The 23,232-nt window shown below is 49.0% G+C and overlaps 1 protein-coding gene across 11 annotated transcripts in view; it reads right to left on the reverse strand.

The window, feature by feature from the left end:
• LOC116573214 (protein sidekick-1-like) overlaps positions 1–22,156 on the reverse strand; it is a 53,483-nt gene extending 31,327 nt beyond the window's left edge. For 4 of the 11 annotated variants that reach the window (XR_004278652.1, XR_004278651.1, XR_004278650.1 and 1 more), the window contains exons 1-3: positions 22,016–22,156; positions 10,813–11,007; positions 6,111–6,251 (exon numbers count right to left, since the gene is read on the reverse strand). Coding sequence is in view for 3 of the 11 variants with exons in the window: in XM_032313153.1 (XP_032169044.1) it covers positions 7,826–7,926; positions 10,813–11,007; positions 11,245–11,275 (327 nt within the window). In the remaining 8 variants the exon portion in view is untranslated. Of the gene's footprint in view, positions 1–5,817; positions 6,252–7,779; positions 7,927–8,493; positions 8,602–10,812; positions 11,008–11,244; positions 11,354–21,429; positions 21,680–21,736; positions 21,960–22,015 lie in introns of those variants that run through there. The other 7 variants (XR_004278654.1, XM_032313153.1, XR_004278649.1 and 4 more) reach the window with 7 other exon arrangements.
• Positions 22,157–23,232: the final 1,076 nt, after the last annotated feature.

The raw sequence follows: 23,232 nt of genomic DNA on the forward strand, positions 1-23,232 counted from the left end.
CAGTGACCCTTGGGCCTGGACGCGACCGCTCTACGCCCATGGCTCCTAACTCTGGAAAGGCTCTGAAGTCCACCAGACTGAAGATGAGGAGGACAGGTGCTTTAGCAACGGCAACAGTTTCAGGGAAAGACGGTAAGAAGAACCAGGTGTGCTGTCATCAGTCGAACTCGGACTGCTGAGGCCAAAGCCTGTCAGCAAACATGTCTGCCCCCAAAGCAGAGATCCTAGTGCCCACCTGTTGGTTCTCATTGGCAACAAATCACACAAGCATTTATCCGGACTCCAACAGGCCTTCCTTGTCCTTGTCACCCATGAAGCAATTGACAGAAATGGCTCTTCTTCCCAAGCCAGAACCCGCCAACCTGAAATGGGCCTGAAATGCTTGCACGTTCCAAGAATGGCCCTCCCAACCCAAGGAGCCCTTGAAAGCCTGACTGTGGTTCAAGGAGACTCGGGATTCGATAAGGGACCCTAGCTGGGACGTAGTGGCCATGAAGCTCTAACCTGGGCCCATGGCTTCCCCAAGCTCCAGAGGCCACCAGACATTTGGGCTGGGCCAAATGCGTGGGCGCATCATGAAAACCATCACCGACCCAGCCGACCTTCCCCATTTCAAGCAGCAGTGCACGGGTGCTCTGTTCCACTGACGTGGCCACCTAGCATCCATCCTCCATTCCTCTTTGGGAATGGAGGATGTCGTGGGGCATGGGGGAGTCCTTACTGAGTACACAGTCAAGGCCCACTGTGTCACCCCAAACAGGATTTCTCAGTGAAATACAGGAATGATCCCAACACACAAGGCAGTTCTACAGAACACAAAGGCTTCAGAGGTGGTAACTGCTGCACAAGGTGGAACCTGTGCCCATCGAAAGACACAATGCTGTGCATACATTCCCCATGATCTCAAAGAGAACTCTGGGTTCCTACCAGACACCACTGCTCAAATCCCCACTTCCAAGGATCCCTCTCCTTAAGGACTGGCTCAGCTCTTGGCCTGGGGAGGGTTCTCACCCACTATCAGAGGACTCTTCATGGGGATTCTCCTTCTCTTTCTTCTTCTAACCCCATTGTGTTGTTTCCCAGCCCCCACCCCATCTCTGCAGGTGGTGCCAGGAACCCTTCACTGCAGTAAGTTCCAGAGGACAGATGGTCCTTTCCGCTCAGGATGATCCAGTCACAAGTTCTCCCCTGCGCTTAGCGGCCTCTTCCTTTGACAACTCTGACAACAGAGGTCTCCCCCAGCTGGGCCTCCCCGACCTGACCAGCAACGACCCACGGAGGGACAAAAGAAACTCTGTCCTACGGATATTTCCTTCGGCCTCAGCCTCCCTCAGTGTCCCTCAACGACCCACGCGGAGGGACAGCTCTGCGCCCCTATTCAGCAGGAAGAAGCTACAGAAGATGAGACTGTCTTGCTTCAACAACCTTAACCACGCAAGGCTCTGCACTGGTCAGGGGCACACGAGGAGGGAGAAGGCTAGCTGAGCACCAAGCAGGAGCTGGCACGCCACACCGCCCCCCAACCTGTGATACGGGGGACATCCCTCAGGCGCTCTGACTGACATGAAGCTGAGAAAAGGAAAAAACAGATTCTCCCCAGATGGAGATCAAAACCTGGCAAGACCGGAGTCTCCCTCAGTTTGTCAAAGTCCTCGTGATTCTGCAGGAAGAGGCTTACTTCACGAGAGGCTAGCGACCTGCCAGAGGTCCGGATCTCCGTTTCCTGAAGCCCTGACATCTCCCTCCTCTCCACGACACTGAGGGAGGCTGAGGCCGAAGGAAATATCCGTAGGACAGAGTTTCTTTTCAAACCTGCAGTCCCTTGGGAAGGACCTGGGAGAGGAGGAAGGTAACATTCCTCCAGGAAGCTCCACACCATCTTTCAATTCATGCCTTCCTAGCAGGAAAAACCACCTTCCCTTCACAAGAGCAAAGCCTCCTGTATCCTGGGTGTCCTCTGTCCTCCTGCCACGTTCTTGCAAAACCTCCCTTTTGCCTGACCGCCCCCAATGCCATCCCAGAGAGTCAGCCTACCGTCACGACCCCAGCAAGCAGCCCTTTCTACCCAAGGGTCGTATCCCTGTGCTTTAATAAAAATCACCTCCTGCCAGCAAAGCCGTCTCAAGACTTCTTTCTTGACCATCGGTCTTGAATGCTAACCTCTTTCCTACATCAGTCCTGTCTCTTGTAGGGCTCCTGTGGAAACAACCCTGCAACACGGGCCCATTTCTGTCAACTCTTCTGACTCCATTCACCTCACCCACTGCACATTCTGTGTCCTCTGAGGACAGGACCCTTCTGTAATTCTTGCACTCAAACCATCACGTGGCCCCTCTTTCAGTCCTTGACGTGGTTGACGTTGCCCTTCTGAAACTCCCCAGCATCCCACCCTCACTTTCTTTGTCTCGCAGGTTTATCTGGTCCATAGATTATCATCACCAACACCCTATAACCGGTTTATGCTCCTGAGTAGAGGACTCCATCAAGCTCAAATCTTAACTCTCAGATGTTTGTCTCACAACTTTCAAACTTCTTCTTTCCCCTAATGCCTCTCTACCAGTTTCTCTTTCTCCCTCCCTCCCTCCCTTCCTTCCCTGCATGATCTTTTCATTGTTTGTATTCCTTCCTCCCTCCCTCTCTTTCCTTTTCTCCTTCTGTTCTGTTAGTCCCCACACAGCACTTCAGTACTTTTTCACCTAGTGTTCCGGGACTCATTCTTTGTGTACAAGACCCAGGAGCTCACGGCAATTCGTTCCCTATTATAAAGGATGAAGGGAGACCCACGCGGGGGCATCTCAAAGGTCTGCTTCTCTGCAAGTCAACGGGAAGCTTCAGGGTCATGAACCCTGGCCTTCCACACTACAGCTGGACACGGGCTACGCTAAGCATTCCCCACAATCCCCTGTCATCCAAGACCCTGAGCATACGGGCTGTCCCACCAGAGACCTGAAGAGTTTCATTTCTCGGCTGAAATGGGCCTCAAGTCAAGCCGCCGCCCGAGTGTCTGGAAAAGTCAGTGGCTTCAGCACGACTCACGGGTATATAGTCTTTGAAACGGAAACATCAAAAATTTAATCAGCAGTTGACGTGGGGGTGAGGCTACCATGTAAAAATTTCTATCTGAATTCCGGAGAGAAACACGGCACCCGACTACAAGTGGCTTGCAGGGGTATTCGCAGCGACCATTCCTGAAGGAAGGGGCTGGAACGTGTGCATTGAGTCAGGAAGGGAGGAACATGAGTGTGCAATCCTGCCACAGCCCCTCCTGTTCTGCCCATTAGCAGAGGGTTCCCACTGCACAGGAACCCGGGCAATGCTGGAGCACAGCACGGAGAGGTCTCACGTGCCTCACCTCACTTCGGTTGTGTTGTGTCCTGGGAAGTCAAGCCTCATATTTGCTGACAATGTGGAAGAGCCTTCAGCCATGTGTCCCTGGTGCCAGGGACATCACAGCTCGTTCATCCTGGATCGCAGCACACCCATCTCCCCAGGGTGGGAGAGCCTTTAGTCGGGGCTCTAACCTTGGGAGACACCAGAGAACTCACTCTCCAAGGAAAGGAGACAGGACACACATGGGGGGAACAACTCCAGGGCAGTGCTCACATCTGTACACAGTAAGACCACTGGAGACCCACCTCAGGGATGGAACGAAGGTGGGAGACCCTTGCTTCAGAGAGCTCTGCTCTTCTTCATGCCCAGGACCTCACACGGGGTAGAAGCCATGTGCTGGGATTGCTGCACAAGAGCTCACAGCAACATGCATCCCTTCAAGGCCATGGGCACGTTCCCACAGAATGAAACCAGTTGAATGTCATCTTCAGGGGAAAGCATTTAGGACAGCCACACCCTTAGCCAGCATCCGAGGATCCACACCGGCGGCAACCCCGACAAATGCAGTCAACGTGGAAGAGCCGTTAGACACAGCTCTCACATTTGGAGGCACCAGACAACTCAGAGTGGAGAAACCTGTGTCTGTCATCACTGGGGCCCCGCCTATACCCAGAGTGCCCACCTTGCTCACCGCCACAGAAACCACACAGTACAAACCCCTTGTCTCCCGTCACTGAGGCAGAGCCTTCAGCCAGAAGTGGGCCCTTTCCCAACACCAGAGAACTCACACGGGGAGAGCCACTAGCGTTGTATCCTGGTGGGAGAAGCTTCAGGTGGGGCTCAGGCCTGAGGGTCCCGCTACCATCTCAGAGTGTGCTTCATCCCTCACACGGGAGCGAAGGTGCGGGTACCCCTGGGACCCCCTCCATCATCGCTGTGGCTGAATGCGAGGACATCCCATATGGGAATCCCATTCCTCATGGAGCCAACACAGGATGGACCTGGCAGGATTTGCACACAAGAAAATCCTCCCAGTCTGATGAGCAAAGGAATGGGCTCAGATATCCCTTCCTCCCTAGCCAGCAACGACACCCTCACACCGAGAAAACACTGATCCCAAAGCAACGACTGGAAATTCTTCCCCGGACACTCCCATCAGAGAATCACTGGGCAACTACCTCCCAAGGAATTCCTCAGGTTGACTCTGAGATACAAACTCAGACATTGCAAACACATACAGCAGGGCCCCATTCTGAGGGATGCAGAATGGGCTATTCCAGTAACCAAAAGCTAGAAATCAAGCACATCTGCTTGGATCCAGGAGTACTTGCATAAAAGACAGTCTCACCGAACAGGCGGGTCTCACAACACTGCACACTATGCCAAGTAAGAACGGGGGACGTTTCCTTTACGACCTCTCATAACTGACACAGGTACTGTCTCTTGCTAGCAAGTGGGGTCACAGGAAATACACTGCCTGGGATCCATGAGAACATCAAGTCGACGGTGAACTCAGAATCTCAGAACACAAGGCGATCGATGGATGTTCACAAAAACATGAACGTATCCATGTAGGTAGATCGCAAGGATGAATAGCCACAAGATTCAACAAACACATGGTTTGTGATCTACCTCTCGTGCGTCTTTAATTCTACTAATATTGTCCTCACAAAGTGCAAAAAATTTACAAATTAATTACATGCTTAGAAATATCTCTATTTACGTCACTTATTGGAAATCGACAGAGCTAGCGAGGGAGAAAGAACAGTCGGGGTCGGGCAGCCAGGAAGATGGAGAAGTGTGCCCAATACAGGGCTTGATCCCCCAGGTTCCAGGGATCCTGACCTCAGCCAAGGGCAGATTCTTACCCAACTGTGCCACCCGGGGGCTTGCAAATTAATTTCATCTTCTACAAAGGTGTTCTTTGGAAGACCTGTTGGGACCAGGGCAGAAAACCTCAACACGTCAGCATCAAACATCAGGCAGTGAGGGCTTCCTCCCCGTCTATGAGAACATGGGAGCCAAACGCTTTTCTACACCACAAAGAACAGATACGTATCTCTGGGCCTGAGAGGGTGTACGATCACTGCAGATGTGGAAATGCTCCCCGATTCGGAAGATTTTAGAACAGGAGGGGTTTCTTACATACCCTTCCATAAAGACAAAGCCTGTCCAGGAATGCCTGTGAGGTACTATCAGTTAAGGGACCAATGTTTTGCTTTGGCTCAAGTTATGATGTCAGGGTTATGGGATTGAGTCCTGGGTCAGGCTATGGAAGGCATGGGGAGCGTACTGAAGGGTTCTCTCATCCTCTGCATCTCCCACTCCGCCCACAAAAAGAAACATAGAGATAGAGATAGAGATGGAGAGAGAGAATGTGTGCAGAAGTCCACTCAGACATCCATTTGTAAAGATGCCCGGGATTCTTTGCTCTAGATGAATGGCCCAATAAAGCAACTGTGGGCAGAAAGTCGATCATTGAGAGAATGTCTATACAAGGTCAGGCTGCAATAACTCAGGATTCTGCTACCAGAGGCAACCTGGAGTTCAGAAGTTTTGTGTGGGGCAGGGACTAGCAGAACCTTCTCCATATGTGCCACTAAGTCATCTTCCCCAAGCAGCAAACTCTAAACATTCTGGTTAAGGGTACATCTCCAAGTTAATCGACAAGAAGAGGGTATTTTTCCCTCCAGAAGAAAGACAGAAGCCAGCAAAAAAGATACCCAAGTCAAAGCCTGAACCTCAACCCTGGCGGGAGGTTCAGAACCATGACAACTTACGACTGTGATATGCATCCACCAGGGAGATGACAGAGGTCACAATCCTGTGTATTTTGCACTTGAATCTGCACTGAAGAGACAGAGGCCAGACGCGCTGGATGCTGCCAACGAGGTCAAGTCACCTGAGGTTCAAAGCACCACCTGTAAAAACAGGGAGAGCATTTAGTTGAGGTCTCAGGAACCGCACTTGGGAAGGCACAATGTCACACAAAACTGAAAGCATGCCCCTCCCTTCCAGCATAGAGCACAAGCTCAAAGAGGCCAAAACCACAGAATCCCAAAATTTAAAGATTTATCATTGCTGCTGGCAGAACTTCAGATGATACATGCATGGTCAACTGGCTACCGGGAGTTCCATGATATCTTTGCCAGACCCAAGCAGGAGGACGTGGGCCAGGAAATGGCCCAGAGGTCAATCACCATGTGCAACTAGTGACAGGAGTCTAAATAAAGTTTCTGCTGCTCCCAGAACCCAAACAGAAGATCTGCATAAACCCTATTTCAACTGCATTTTGCATGACCCGTCTTAGGGTTGCTTACTTCTCCTTGAATCTCCGTTCACCTACGACATGCATTCTCATTCCTCTACCCTGTAACTTCAATGACACGGAACTCCCACTGTAGATATGCATATACTCTACCTCCTCAATGTCTTTTCTACTCTATGTGAGTGACTCTGTTAGTCTTGCTTCCTTTCTTTCTTCACAACTCTCTTTGGCTGAAATGAGCCTCTGGTCTTTCCTTTCTAAGACATGCCTCTCATGGACCCTGGAACTCAAAAAAAGAAATAAAAGAACCAACAACTAATCACCACCCAATATGAATGTAACCTATACCTTGGAGATCGAAGTTGCTTCACTCTTAACCAGAGACTATGCTACTGACCTAAAGGGCAAGCCCTACAACAGCCAGCTTCTAGAGGATTCTGGGACGATTTTGGGTATAGTTCTGATAGGATTTTCCCAATCCATAAACACTGCCACCCTACAAAGTGAGGTCCCCAAACCTGATTGTGAACTAAACAGATTCAGAGCTTCACGGGACCCATTGTGAGGCACAGAAATGCCTGGCAGTGGTGGCAGCGTGTGCCAGTCCACATGGGTGATGGCTTTCAGTTCAACAGATTTGGGATGGTTTCTTAGATGCAAGGAGGCAGCCACAAGCACACTTGGTTTCTTAGCATCTATTCTAACTAAGCCTGGCAGGCATAGTGACGGACCGTTCCATACAGATTTTGAAACTCTGCTGTGCTGGAACTTCTCATGAGGATTCTCTAGAGTGAAATTTCAGTAGTGTGCCCAGGCCAAAGGCAAGCGCAATACTCCCATCAGACTTGACTGCAATACCTGTCGATTTCGGTGGATTCCTCTTCTCGAGGTCCCCCAAATATCCTGAGTTTCCTCTACCTGCCAACAGGTAACATTCCCTACTCATCTGGCAAGGCTCCTGAGCACTGTGTCATCAAGGTGTGAAGCCGCTATTGCCAAGGGGTTCCACAAAGTCACCCTTAGTTCCTGAAAATTTTCTGTTCATTATCTGAGTCTATACACATTACTGTCAAATTGGACATTTCACTCAATCCCTTGGTAAAATAACCAATGTTTCCAGCCATGTCCTCTTAACAAGAAAAAGGTGCTTGTGCTGAACTTATGCCAATAATCCTAAGTACCTTGGAAGAAAGAATTCTCCCTAAGAATTTCTGAATGATGGAGGGTTCAGGAAGGGAGAGAAGTTAAATTTTCCCATTTGTTCCCACAGAAATATTTCATCACATTTCTGTAGATCATGGATATTTTCAGATACAGTTTCCTTAAATCTGGAAGAAGAAATATTAAAGAACCAGCAATGTTTCAAACAAGAGTCACAAAGGTAGGCTCATGTTCCTCAACTCACTCAGTCCCCCTTTACTAATGCTTGCTTGGCTTGAATGCAGCTTTTCCATGAGTTCTGAAAATCCATACCCAGCTGAGTTTGAGAATTTTCACGATCGGACACTATGACCCCACAAGACACATCACCATGTATAGTCACAGGCATTTAATGGCAAAGTAGGGATAAAAGGCCTGTGGACACACACTTAATGAGATATATTTTCACCTAACATAGAAGGCAAGACATCAACATGGAAGCAGAGAGGCCACAAGACCTGCATCCTGGTCGCCAGGCCATGGCGAGTCCATGAGTTTCCGTATCTCCAAGCCAAATACACTCATGTCTTCTGAGCTAAGGTTTCTGATTCTAGAATTTTCTCCCAAGGAGAAAACCAGAGGGGTTGTAAAGGATTTGCAACAGTGTTTACGGAGGCTTCCTGGATAATGGAAAATCCCTGAAGCTCACTGCCTTACCCAAGGCCCACAGACCTGTTCAGTGCCCCCTTTGCATCCACTATAGTCAGGCAGGTCTAGCCCTTTCTCCCCCAGTTGCACAGCACACCCTCTCCTGGTGTCCACCAGGTCGCTCGGCCTCTGTGTTCCATGTCCTCAATGGATCTCTTTGGAAGAAGGTAACCCGCATAGTGGTGGAAAGAGCAAATATACTCCTTCCCACCCTTTCTCCCTCCTTGCACCCAACCAAGGTTTCTGCAGAGACATGCAGATGGGGTTCTTCTTTTGTGGTGTCTCCAAGAATCCCCTTGCACAAAACCTGAGCCTTAGCGCTTAGCCGGCTATTTTGGTCTCTACCCCCACCGCCCACCTCAGCCACGGGGCAGCATTCCACCTGCCAGCCTCCTCAGAAAGAACTCCCGCACCCTAGCTAGCTGCTCTCTGTCCAACGCCCAGGTGCTGACCTAAGGCATGTGAAAGTAGACTGGATGAGGAGACACGCCCATCACTCCCAGGTGCCTGAGTTCATGCCACATCACACCGTCTACTTCAGGGTTGTGGTGATGGCAGACTTGCCACTGTGTGCTTTTTGCCCTGAGACATGCCAACCCTCCAATGCAGCACAGAGCACAGAGCCGGGCTTCAGCCCCCCAGTGACCTGGCTGGCTTCCGTGGCTGCATGGGCCTGCCTGCCTCCCTCCCTCCCTGGCCCCAGTCCTTTCCTGTGAGCATCTGCCTGGGCCCTGGGACTCTGGCTCTGCTCCAGTGCCCCGAGCCCTGGGTGCAGGCTGTCAACAGGCAGTTGAGGAACTACAGACTCCGGCTGGCAGGCCCTGTGTTCCCCCTCAACCCAACCACCGTGGTAACCAACGTGGGCCCAGGTGCCAGATCAGATGATCAGACTGCAGCCCCCTGCCTTCCTGCTCAAACACAGGGGGCTCCTCGGAAGCAAGACACATCAGCCCCAAATACCTGCTCCCTAACCGCCTCCACACCAGCCGAATAACCCCTAGGGACAGATGTATAGAGAAGCCAACATAATCTACACTCCAGGCACTGCATTGCACTCAGCCTCTCATGGTACGCAGGTGGGTCAGAACAGGATTAAGCATAACAGCACAAATAACGCTTGAGTAGTGAGCAAATGTGTTTCTCCCAGAGTGGCAACATTTCCAGATACCCTGAAGCAGGCCTGGTTGTCAGCCTACCTGTGCTCCAGTAAGAGCCCTGCTTTGACATTGATGAGCAAGCCACAGACCAAGAGTACCTCTGCAGGTAAATGGGCCCAAATGTAACCTGGATCCTTTCATTTTGTTGTTTTGAATTTGCTCCAAAGTCCAGGGAGATAGCTCTGGGGCATGGATGGGGCTCTCTGTTCAAGAGCACAGGAGGTAAATGAGCCATATGTTCCCCTCAACACCACTCCTGGGACAGGCCAAGTCAAGCTACTACCTGTGTGCTACCCTGTGGCCTCAGCAGGGCCAAAGCACAGCCTGCTCCCTGGATGTGGAGAGAACAGGGATGCAGTCCCTGAGCCACACATTCTGAAGCCAGAACTCTACGGGAACTATGCATGTGGGCTGGTGGTAGCACAGAAAATGGCAGGCACCATGCTGCCCTGAGAGCCACGCAGGCTCCTGGAAGCCTCAGAGTGGGGCTTCAGTGCCTGCTCTGCATTCCAGATTGCCCCTGCTCTGTCCTGACTCAGACCTAAGCTGGAACCCTTACGGTTCTTCCAAGGTCAGGTGGCATAAAAAGGGCCTATAGTAGTTGGAGTGACCCTGGGAAGGGAACCCCCTGAGGCAGATCCCGGGATGAGGCTGGATGGTATATCGGGAGCTCACTGAGATGGGAACTCACAGCAGATTGCTGTGGGAACAGGGAGTCCAGTGTCTCTGGAGGGTGTCCACATCACTGCCTCAACAGCTCTGTCCCTGGCAAATGACTGAATCTGTCTGTGCCCCATGTCTTCTGTAGAACTGGGTCTCAGAGCACTTTCTCCCCCAGAAATTGGCTGAGGATAAACCAAGACAATGAATAAGCACCTTACCAGTGCTTGGAACAGAAGCGCCATCCATGAAGACACATCTCCCTAGGATTGCTTGGTAGGAAACGTGTCTTGGAACCCCTGGCTCAGCTGACCATGTGCTCTTGAACATCAGAGAAAAAGTACCTGGCTTCAGGGAGCCTCCCTCCAACATGGTGACTCAGAACCACCCTGATCCAGTTACACAACCTCCTCTCCAGGGACATTCCTGCCTATCTGGTAAATATCGGGCTATGTAGATGCACTACCCTGCAAGCCCTGCCCCAGGAAGCCTTGGGCCCAGCTGTCTTCCCACATCACCAGGACAACGGACCTGGGCCTCTGACCTTACCTCGCTTCTCAGTGGTGATGATGGTGGCCTCTAGGGGCTCCCCCAGCCCTGCCTCATCTTGATCATCAGCCTGAAGATGTACGCTGACTCTGGGGCCAGCTCGGTGGCCATGAATCACCTCACCATAGCTCCCATCTCCAATTGTGGTGAACGTGCTGGAGTTGCTGTTGGCCAGGCAGTAGGCGGTCTGATACCCTATGGGTGGGACAGGAGGGCCATGCATCAGTCTCTCGGACCCCACATTCTTGCCACCACCACTCTTGCCGTGTTTCCACCACGTCCTTCCTCCTCTGCCAGCATCTGAGAGGAATGGCACAGCCGCAGTGGCAGATGGAGCCTCTGAGTGCTGGGCCCCCATGACTCTCGTTCCCCTTCATCCTTCCCACCACCAAGATATGGAAACAGTTTCATCTTTAGTGATTGAATACTTACATAAAACACCAGTACTCATCATATCAGCCATTTAAAACCTCCCAAAATACCAAGTTCCAGAACCAGATGCCTTTCATGGTAAATTCTACCATTCAGGGAAGGATTCATACCAGTCCTTTGCCCGCTTTTCCAAAAAACAGAAGAGAAAGTTTCTAAACCCACTTGCTGAGGCCAACATTACCCTGATACAAAAATAAATGAGGACACCCCAAGAAAAGAATCTTACAGTCCAATATCCCTGATAACTATAGATGCAAAAACGTTCAACAAAATACTAAAAACCCAAGTTCACCAATATGCTGAGATGATCATATACTATGATCAAGTGGGATCTTGCAGGAATGCAACGATGGTTTACAGGAGCACATCGATCAAAGTGATATAGCACATTAACAAAATAAAGAATAAAAATGATGTGATCATTTGAGAAGCAGGGAAGAATTTGACAAACTTTAATATCTGTTTTCAATCAAAATTCTTAACAGAGCACGTAGACCAGGAACATACCTCAACACCAAAAGGGCCATATATGGGCCACCTGGGTGGCTCAGTGGGTTAACGCCTCTACCTTAAGCTCAAGTCATTATCCCAGGGTCCTGGGATCAAGCCCCGCATTGGGCTCTCTACTCAGCAGGGAATCTGCTTCACCCCTCTCTGCCTCTCTGCCTACTTGTGATCTCTCTCTCTCAAATAAATAAATAAAATCTTTAAAAAAAAAAAAGGCCATATGCGACAACCACACAGATTACGTCACATCCCATACTGAAAAGTTTTAGCTCTTTCTATTTCCTCTACGATTGCTGAAGTTAGGAACACTGTCACTTTTTCCTTTCCGCTTTTACTGAACACAATATTAAAAATCCAAGGCAGAACAATTATGCAAGAAGATAATCAGAAGGCATCAAAACTGGAAAGAAAAAAGTAAAATGGTCACTATTTGCAGATGATACAGAATATAAGGAAAACCTCAAAGAAGCCAGTGAAAACTTGTTCAAACTATGACTAAATTCAGTAAAGGGACAGGATACAATATCACTACCCCCAAACCTACTGCATTTCTATACACTAATAACGAATCATCAGAAAATAAATTAGGAAGATCATCCCACCTTAAGTTGCATCAAAAAGAATAAAATACCCAGGAATAAACTTCACCAAGAGGTAAAATCTTGTATAATGAAAACTACAAGACAGTAAGGAAAGAAACTGAAGGCAACACACATAAACCGAAAGTTATCACATATTCATGGGTGAGAAGAATTAATAGTGGTAAAATGTCCATACTTCCCTAAACCATCTACGTTGTAATTCCTATCAAAATTCTAAGGACATTTTTCACAGAAAGAGAACAAAAGGACCTAAAAATTTGTATGATGCCACAAAAGACTCTGAATACCAGAGCAATCTAGAGAAAGAAGAACCATACTAAAGGCATTGCAGTTGCTCATTTCACACTAATGACAAAGCTTGAGAATCAAAACAATCTAGCATTGTCATAAAAACAAACACACACATCACCAGAAGACAGGAGAGAGCCCAGAAATAAACACACACATCTATAGTCCGTTTAAAGGTCCGGGACCTTTATGACAAAGGAGCCAAGAATAAACAAGGGGGAAAAAACAGTCTCTGTCATCAATGGTGCTGGGAACACTGGAGAGCCACATGCAAAAGAACAAAACTACACCATTCTCTTACACCATATACAAAATTTAACTCAAAATGGGTCAAATACTTGAATATAAGTCCTGGAACTATAAAACTTGTAGCAGAAAACACAGGGTTTGGTAAGGTCCTTGACATAGGTCTTGGTAGTGGTTCTTTTAAGCTGATACCAAAGTAAAAACAAAGAAGTAAAGTGTGGGCCTACATCAAACTATAAAATGTCCAAACAACAAAGGAAACCATCAACAAAATAAAAAGGTAACGTAAGGTAAAACATTTGTAAATTATATATCCAGTAAGGGGTTAATATTTAAAATATAAAGAACCCATGCAACTCAACAGCAAAACAAAACAAAACACACAAAAGCACCAAAACTCCACAAGTAATCTAATGTAACACCAGCAGATCCAAATAGACATTTTCCTGAAGAAGAAATACAGATGGTCTACACAAACACGAAAAGATGCTCAACATCATTAATCGTCAGGGAAATGCAAATCGAACCAGAATGAGGCACCACTTCACACCTGTCAGAAGGGCCATTATCAAAAACACAAGAAATTGGGGCACCTGGGTGGCTCAGTGGGTTAAAGCCTCTGCCTTCAGCTTGGGTCATGATCTCAGGGTCCTGGGATCGAGCCCCACATAGGGCTCTCTACTCACCAGGGAGCCTGCTTCCTCCTCTCCGTCTGCCTGCCTCTGTCTACTTGCAATCTCTGTCAAATAAAGAAATCTTTAAAAAAAAAAAAAGATTAAAAAAAACACAAGAAATAGCAAGTTTTGGTGAAGATGTGGAGTAGAGGAAAACTCTAGTGCACCATTACTAGGAGTATAAAAGGATGCGGCCACTATGGAAAACAGTACAGAAGTTCCTCCAAAAAATGAGAAACAGAACTGCCAAAGGAGCCAGCAATTCCCTTTCTGAGTATTTATCTGAAGGAAATAAAATACTAACTCACAAAGGTGTATTCACCCCTGTGTACACTGCAGGATTATTTAAAACAGTGAAAATAAAGAAACAACCTAAATGCCATCAGTGGATGAATGAATAAGGAAACTGTGGTCGATAAACACAGTGGAATTCTACTCAGCCATAATAAAGGATGAAATCTTTTGATTTACAACATGGTGGCCCTTCAAGGCATTATGCTAAGTAAAACAAGCCAGACAGAAAGACAAATACTAGAAATCACATGTAGAACCTTAAACAAAACAAAAACAAAAATATGAGCTCACAGATGGGGGGTGGCAGAAGTTTGGGGATGGAGGTGGGAGAAATGGGTGAAGGGGTCAAAACGGAAAAAGAAAACAAACCCAAATATAGCATCTTTTTTTTCAATTAAGTAATCTGTACCCCCAATATGGCTTACACTCATAACCCGGACATCAAGAGTCAGACACTCCACTGACCCAGGCAGCCAGGGTCCTGGAATTATAGCATCTTCTGATACTCAATGTATGGAGAAAGGGGAAACTAATTTAATCTATGGTATTTTGAGGGCTAGGTATTTTTTGGTAAATGTAAAAAGTAAAGAACACATTCTTCAGGGTCACACACTCAGGACTATATCTAGTTCTAACATTTATCATGACACTGAGCAAGTAACTTACCTTTTTAATTTAATTATTTATTTGAGAGTCGGGGGGGCATAAGCAGGGGGGACATAAGCAGGGGGAGGGACAGAGGGAGAGGGAGAAGACGACTCCCCACTGAGCAGGGAGCCTGACCTGGGGTTAGATTCCAGGAACCTGGGATTATGTCCTGAGCCAAAGGCAGAAGCTTCAATGACTGAACCACCCCAGTGCCCCTACTTAACCTCTTTTCTGCCTGTCTGCCCACCTCTGAGGATATTATGAATATTTGCTTTTAGCATAGCTTCTATTTAAATTTAAAAATAGTTTTTAGAATTGAGTGAAATAGAAATCACTTAGAATAGTACCTATGAGAGTAAGCCCTCAAAAAATGTTATAAAAAATCTTATTCTGGGGGTACCGTAAGCCCTCAAAAAATGTTGTAAAAAATCTTATTCTGGAGGTACCTGGGTGGCACAGTCAGTTAAGCAGCTGACTCTTGATTTTGGCTCAAATCAAGAACCCAAGCTCCTGGGAGAGATCCCTGCACCAGGCTCCACACTCAGCGGGGATGCTGCTGGAGGATACCCTCTCTCCCTCTGACCCTCCCTTCTCTAGCATATGCTTGTGCACTCTTTCTGTCTCTACAATAAATAAATATGTCCTTAAAAATCTTATCCTGGGGCGCCTGGGTGGCTCAGTGGGTTAAGCCACTGCCTTTGGCTCAGGTCATGATCTCAGGGTCCTGGGATCGAGTCCCACATCGGGCTCTCTGCTCAGCAGGGAGCCTGCTTCCTCCTCTCTCTCTCTGCTTGCCTCTCTGCCTACTTGTGATCTCTCTCTGTCAAATAAATAAATAAATAAAAATCTTTAAAAAAAATAAAAAAATAAAAAAAAAATCTTATCCTGAACATTGGTGGTTGCACAATCACTTTCATAATTGGGCAGTATCTCCTACTAGTTTATAAAGCACTTTTATACACATTCTCGTATTGGAGTCAGGATATGGTCATGGGAGAAGAATTTATTGTGTTAATTTACAGAGGAAAAAAAAAGAAAACCAAACTTAGAGCAGGGGTGTGCTTTGTTCATGGCTGCAGAACTAACAGATGATCTTCTTATTTTCAGTCCAATGGAGTAGAACAAGAAAAAATCCAAACACTGTAACAAGAGCCAATGAAGGGCATTACAACTGATAATGGAATTAATGCAGTAAAACGATGCAACATAAATATTTACCCACCCAGCATGGAGCAACTAAATATGTAGAGCATATATGAACAAACCTAAGAGAAACAATCAGCACCAATACCATAGGGAACTTTAATACCTCACACTTCTCTCAATGATCCCCCATCCAGACAGAAGATCACAAAGGAAACATCAGCCTCAGACAACCCGTTATTTAGATGGACTTGACAGATACACACAGAACCCTCCACCCAAAAGCAGAAAATGGAATATACTCCTCTCAAGTGCCCCTAGAACGTTCTCCACCTTAGGTCATATGTAAGGCCACAAGACAAGTCAATAAATTCCAGAAGCCTAGAATTTTCCCAAATGATGACTGAAATCAAATCAACCATCTTTTCCAACCACAGTGGTATAGAACTAGAAATCAATTCCAAGAAGAAAACTGGAAATTCATAAACACAGAAACTAAACAACATGCTACTGAACAACCAATTGGGTTCATGGGCAAACCAAAATAGGAACACAGAAATACTTTGAGGTAAATGAAAAAATAATACAATGAAACAAAATTCACAGAATTCAGTAAAACAGGTTCTAAAATGGGGCACCCGATTAGTCGATTAGTCTAGTCGATTAGTCGGTGGAGCTCTGTGACTCCTGATCTTGTGGTTTTGAGTTTCAACCCCACACTGGGCATAGATCTCACTTTATTTTTTTAAAGATGTCATTTATTGATTTGACACAGAGTGGGAGAGAGAGACAGACAGACTGAGCAAGGTGGAAGGAGCAGCAGGCAGTAGAAGAGGGAGAAAGGGGCTCCCCGTGCTGACCAGGGACCTCATGCAGGGCTCAATTCCAGGACCCTAAATTCATAACTTGAGCCAAAGACCAACACCTAACAGACCAAGCCACACAGGCAGCCCTTAGAGCCAACTTAAAAAAAAAAAAAAGTTGTTCTAAGAAGAAAGTTTATAGTGATACAGGCCTAACTCAAGAAACAAGAAACATCTCCAATAAGCAACCTAACTTGATACCTCAAGGAAACAGAAAAGAACAAATAAAGTCCAAAGTTAGTAGAAGGTACACATCAGAACTTAAATAAAGTTCATCATCACTAGCCATCAGGGAGATTCAAATTAAAACTACATTGAGATATCACCTTACACCAGTTAGAATGGCCAAAATTAGCAAGACAGGAAACATGTGTTGGAGAGGATGTGGAGAAAGGGGAACTCTCTTCCACTGTTGGTGGGAATGCAAGTTGGTGCAGCCTCTTTGGAGAACAGTGTGGAGATTCCTCAAGAAATTAAAAATAGAACTTCCCTATGACCCTGCCATTGCACTCCTGGCTATTTTCCCCAAAGATACAGATGTCATGAAAAGAAGGGCCATCTGTACCCCAATGTTTATAGCAGCAATGGCCACTGTTGCCAAACTGTGTAAGGAACCAAGATGCCCTTCAACGGATGAATGGATGAAGTAGATGTGGTCCATATACACTATGGAGTATTATGCCTCCATCAGAAAGGATGAATACCCAACTTTTGTAGCAACATGGACGGGACTGGAAGAGATTATGCTGAGTGAAATAAGTCAAGCAGAGAGAGTCATTTATCATATGGTTTCACTTATTTGTGGAGCATAACAAAAATCATGGAGGACATGGGGAGTTAGAGAGAAGGGGGTTGGGGTAAATTGGAAGGGGAGGTGAATCATGAGAGACTATGGACTCTCCAAAACAATCTGAGGGGTTTGAAGTGGCGGGGGGGATGGGAGGTCGGGGTACCAGGTGTTCGGTATTATAGAGGGCACGGATTGCATGGAGCACTGGGTGTGGTGAAAAAATAATAATACTGTTATGCTGAAAATAAATAAATGGAAAAAAAACCAACAAGAACAATAACAGATCAACAAAGAGCTGGTTCTTTGAAAAGAACAAAGCTGACAGAGTCTCAGCCACTCAAGCTAAAAAAAAAAAAAAAAAGAGGACTCATCATCAGAAATGAAAGAGATGTTCCCTGAAACCATTGATATGCAAAGACTCATAAGAATGTACTATGAACAATTACACCCCAACAAGATGAAGCTGGATAATCCAAAAGAAAAGGATACATTTCCAGAAACATACAACCTGCCAAGATCGAATCCTAAAGAAACAGACATCTGAACAGACCAATGAGCAGTAGAGAGATTAAATAAAAAATCAATTGCAGGGTCATAGAGAGAAGGGAGTTGGGGTAAATTGGAAGGGGAGGTGAATCATGAGAGACTATGGACTCTGAAAAACAATCTGAGGGGTTTGAAGTGGTGGAGGGGTGGGAGGTTGGGGTACCAGGTGGTGGGTATTACAGAGGGCACGGATTGCATGGAGCACTGGGTATGGTGAAAAAATAATAAATACTGTTATGCTGAAAATAAATAAATTAATTTGAAAAATGAATAAGAAATCAAAAACTTCCAACAAGCAAAAGTACAGGACCCCATGGTTTCACTGGTGAATTCTACAAATCATCCACAGACAAAAATGAATACCAATCCTTCCCCAACTCTGCCAGAGAAACAAGAGGAAGGAATGCGCCCCACCTCATTTTAGGAGCCCAGCATGGCCCGTATCAAAACCTCCCAAGGCGCTCCAAGAAAATTACAGACTAGTATCTGTGATGAACATAAACATAAAAATCCTCACCCAAATACCTGCAAACCTAATTCTACAATACAGGAAGAAGTATGATCCAGTAAGATTTATTTCAGGGACGCAACGGCGGCTCAACATCCACAAATCAAACTAATGTGCTGCATTCACAAAACGAAGGATCAACATCATAGGACCATCTCAACAGATGCAGAAAAAGCATTTGATTGCGCTGCTACCAAATCACTGCCCCCTGACCTGTGCTTCTGCCACCTGACTGGTCCCCACACCCTGTACCACTGCCACCCCACTGTGCCACCCCCAGTGCCCTTACTGCTCCCTTGTGCACCCACCAGGACTCTGCCACCCTGCTGCGCCACCCTCCAGTGCTTCTACTGACTTGGTGCCTGTGTTTCCAACAGCACCACCACTGCTACCGTGGTCACCCTGCTCCTGCCCATCTCCACTGCCCCACCCAGCCCCCAAGCCATGCTGTGCCATTGCCATGTGGCTGCTGTGCCACTGGTCCATCCCAACCACATCCAGGCCAATCCCTCCCCGCTTCGCCTCCCTGCTTTGCCTCCCCACCTGCTGCCATCTCAAGTCACTGCCTTCCTCAAATCACTGCTGCTCACTGCCCACCCCCCACCATTTCTTCACTGCATACTGTCCCCTTGCTGCCACGGCTGTGCAGAGCCCCTTCCCTGCCCACACAGCTATTAACCTGATGCTCTTGCCCTGCTGGTCCCACCAAACACCCCCGAACTTCTCCCCCCTGTCGGTCCCCCACCCCTGCTCCAGTGCCTCCAGATTTCCTCCCTGTTGACCTGCTGCTGCCGCCCCACGCATCCCAGCCTTCTCCCAATGCTGCTACTGCCTGGGTGCCCCCGCCTCGTGACCCTGCCCTCTGCAGCACACCCCTCATACTGTCCACCTTACCACCACTGCTGCAGCTAAGCTGCTGCCCTGTGCCCGAGGCCACTGCTGACCTTCACTGTCCAGCCCCATTGACAGGCACTGAGGCCCTACCCTGCCCTTCGTGCCCTACCTGTGCAGTTGCTGTGCCGCTGCCTCCCAGATGGTTCTGTCCCCCCTTCTCCGCATGCCACCACCAACTGCCTGCCACCCCACATGCACCCGTGCAGCCCACCCTGCCCACCACCATGCTCACTACTGTCCTGATGCCCCACCACATTGCTGATACCACCCCCATCTGCTCTCCCCACACCCCCACTACCAATCCCCTGCCCCTCGCCGTCACTGCCCCCTTACCACTACCCTGCTTCTGATCTGCTGCCACCCTGGGTCCCACTCTTACCCTATGTCCTGCTGCTTCCCTGTGTTCTGCAGCTGCTGGTCTTCATAGCCCTGCCCTGTTGACTTGCATGACTGCCCCACCTGCCACGTTGCCCCCCTGCTATTCCTGCCCACCCCTCCCTGCAGCTACCACCTCGATGCTACCCCTGTCCCCCACTCTGGACCCTTCCCGATTCCCTACCCCTGTTGCCCCGCTGCTGCCGCCCCATGAGTCCTACTCCACCTTCCCCGCACTGGTACCACCAGGCTGCCCCCACAACGTGAGCCGCTCCCACCACGCTGCACCACCGTCCACAGCGCCCCCACTTACAACCACCATTGCCTCTCCACTGCTACCCTGGGTCCACGCTGCTGCTAACAGTAGTCCTGCCCTGTAGACATGCACCAAGCCCAGCAAAGCCAAGCCCTTGCTTCGCTGCCTGACCCACCACACCATGACATTGACACCCCGCTCATATACGGCTAGTCCTGCCCACCCCCAAGGACACTACGGCCTAGCTACTCCCCTCCCCCCACTCCGATGCCTCCTGGCTGCCAAGCATGTGGCTGCCCAGCACGTCCACCAACCCCGGCGCGGTTACCAGCTTGCTGCTCCCCAAAAATGCACCCCTGCCACCCAGCTGTGCCCCCCCACAGGCCCCCTCAGTGCCGGGTGGCCTCTGTCCTGTGCCCCGGCCTCTGCTGCGCTTCGCTTCCCCGCCTCGTTGGCAAGCACTATGAGCAGGCCCAGCAAGCCAGCCAAGCTGTCTCTGTGCTGCTGCCTCAGGGCTGGTCCACCCTCCCTATGCTGCCCTGCAGCCTCTACTCCACCCAACCCCTCCAGGTGCCACACTGCTGACCCCCTCAGATGACACACAGCTCCCGACCCACGGCCACTACCCCTCCCTGCACCACTACTGACTGGTTGCCCCCTCCCCCGACTCTGGTGACCCCAGCTCTCTCCCCCACTGGTCCCGCCCCCATACCTGAGCGTTTTCACCTCTCTGACACCTCCTGGCACCCTTGCAGCCCTGCTACCCTGCTCACCACGCCAAAACACTGGCCTCCCGATGATGCCAGGCTGGTCCCCCCCCTCCACCCACCACCACCGCCTAGCTGCTTCCCTCTCCCCTGGCTCCGTTGTCTCCCCGCTGCCAGCCACATTACCGTGCTACTAGCGTCCTACCTACCACCTCCCCGTGCTTCCACCACATTGCTACCGCCCACATACACCCCTGTCCTTACCTCAGCTGCTTCCACTCCGCTGCAGCCCTGTGCCCCAGGCCTCTGCTGCACTTCGCCTCCCCGCCCCCTTGACGTGCACGATGGGCCCGCCCACCACCCCCTCCTAACTGTTGCTGCCCCGTTGCCTGGGGCTGCTCCCACCCCCTCACCCCCTCACCCCGTCACCCCCTCTGCTGCCGCCTAGATTCCGACCATCCCCCACAGGTGCCAAGCAGCTCCCACCCCTCCCTGTGCCACTACTGTATGTTCCCTTCCCCGCCTCTGGTGAGCCCTGCTCCCTCCTCCGTGATCGCGGCCTCCTACCTCAGTATTGCCTCCCAGTTGCAAACCCCCAGGCCCATGCAGCCCGGCCCACCACGCCCTGACGTTGACGATCCGCTAATGCCCGGCTTGTCCCGCCCCCAACCCCCCACTACTGCCTGACGGCTTCCCCTCCCCCCTGCTCCGTTGCCTCCCCGCTGCCAGGCACGTTACCGCTACTTCCGCCCTGAATATTCGCCCCCCTCCCCGCGCCTCCTCCACATTGCTACAGCCACATGCATCCTGCCACCCTGCTGTGCCCTCACCCTGCCCCGCTTACCTCAGCTGACGCCCATCCGCTGCGGCCCTGCGCCTCAGGCCTCTGCGGCGTTTCGCTGCCCTGCCCCCTTGGCGCGCACGATGGTCCCGCCCACCACGCCTGCCCCCCGCCGTCGCCGCACTGCTGCCTGGGGCTGCTCCCATCCCCTCACCCCTCTGCTGCCTAGATTCTACCCATCCCCCAGAGGTGCCACATGGCTGCCCCGCTCGGGTGCCACGCAGCTCCCACCCCTCCCTGTACGACTACTGCCTGCCCCTTCCCGCCTCTGGTGACCCCTGCTCCCTCCTCCGTGATCCCGTCCCCCTACCTCAGTTTTCTCTCCCGGCTGCAAACCCCTCAGGCTTATTCAGCCCAGCCCACCACGCCCTGACGTTGTCTACCGCTAACGCCCGGCTTGTCCTGCCCCCAACCCCCAACTACTGCCTGATGGCTTACCCCTCCCCCCTGCTCCGTTGCCTCCCCGCTGCCAGGCATGTTACCGCTACTTCCGCCCTGAATATCCGCCCCCCTCCCCGCACTTCCTCCACATTGCTACAGCCACATGCATCCTGCCACCCTGCTGTGTCCCTCACCCTGTACCCCTTACCTCAGCTGCCGCCGATCGGATGCGGCCCTGTGCCCCAGGCCTCTGCGGCGTTTCGCTGCCCTGCCCCCTTGGCGCGCACGATGGTCCCGCCCACCACGCCCGCCCCCCGCCGTTGCTGCACCGCTGCCTGGGGCTCCTCCCATCCCCATGGAAGCAAACGAATGTTACAAATTATGGCTACTTTTTGTTGTTGCTCTGAACAATCAACAGATAAACATTTTCTATCACACCACTCTTCATAATAGTGAATTCTATACAATTCTGTTATTTAAATGGCTAAAAGTATAAAATTATGTTTTAAATGTCATATAAGTGGACTTCAGAGTGAGATATGGAAAAGTCAAAGAAATAACAATCCTTGAAAGAAAGTGATGAAAATGGAAGAATTATTATTTTCTACCAGAGGATCTTCTCATAAGTAGAGGAAGAATTTTGATATATAAGGCATATGGAATGAGCCGTTGTAGTAAATTTTGTATTGTATGTATGTAAATTGACACAAAATAAATAGAAGCAACATAACATGAATAGATAAATTCTGTTCCAGGAACACACGGGCATTCCTGTTCCAAAAAAATACATAAATCTACTCTTATTCATCAATTGGTGAAATATGAAAATAACAATTATTTCAATAGATGAAGATAAAGCATTTGATTAAAAGTGTTAGTAATTAGATACAATGGATAATGGCATATACAAGCTACATATAGAAAAACTCAATAATTTCTTTTACATAAGTAAATGATAGTTACAAAATGTAATCATTACGTATGACCAACAAAAATGTTTGATTTTATAAATATAAACATAAACCTGAAATATGCTGCAAATATTAACCAGATAACATACTGTGAGAGATTTTTATTTACTCCTTAGAATTTTCTCTGTTTAAAATTTCTCTACAGTGAAACATCAAGACTACGTAGATTATGAAAAGGAACATAGAGACCAGACCTCATTCACAACAGCAACAAAAACTTAAAATATCCAAGAGTAGCTTTATTGTTTTAAAGATTTGTTTATTTTAGAAAGAAAGAGTGTGTGTGTATGTGTGAGAGAGAGAGAGAGAGAGAAAGGGAGTGATGGGCAGAGGCAGAGAATTTTCAAGCAGACTCCCTGCTGGGCACAGAGCAGGGAGTGGGCTCTGTGCCCACTCTGGGCTGGATCCCAGAAATGAAAAGATTATGACCTGAGCTGAAACTCAACAACTGAGC

The sequence above is a fragment of the Mustela erminea genome, chromosome 14 (genome assembly GCF_009829155.1).
Source record: "Mustela erminea isolate mMusErm1 chromosome 14, mMusErm1.Pri, whole genome shotgun sequence".
Classification (NCBI taxonomy): domain Eukaryota; kingdom Metazoa; phylum Chordata; class Mammalia; order Carnivora; family Mustelidae; genus Mustela; species Mustela erminea.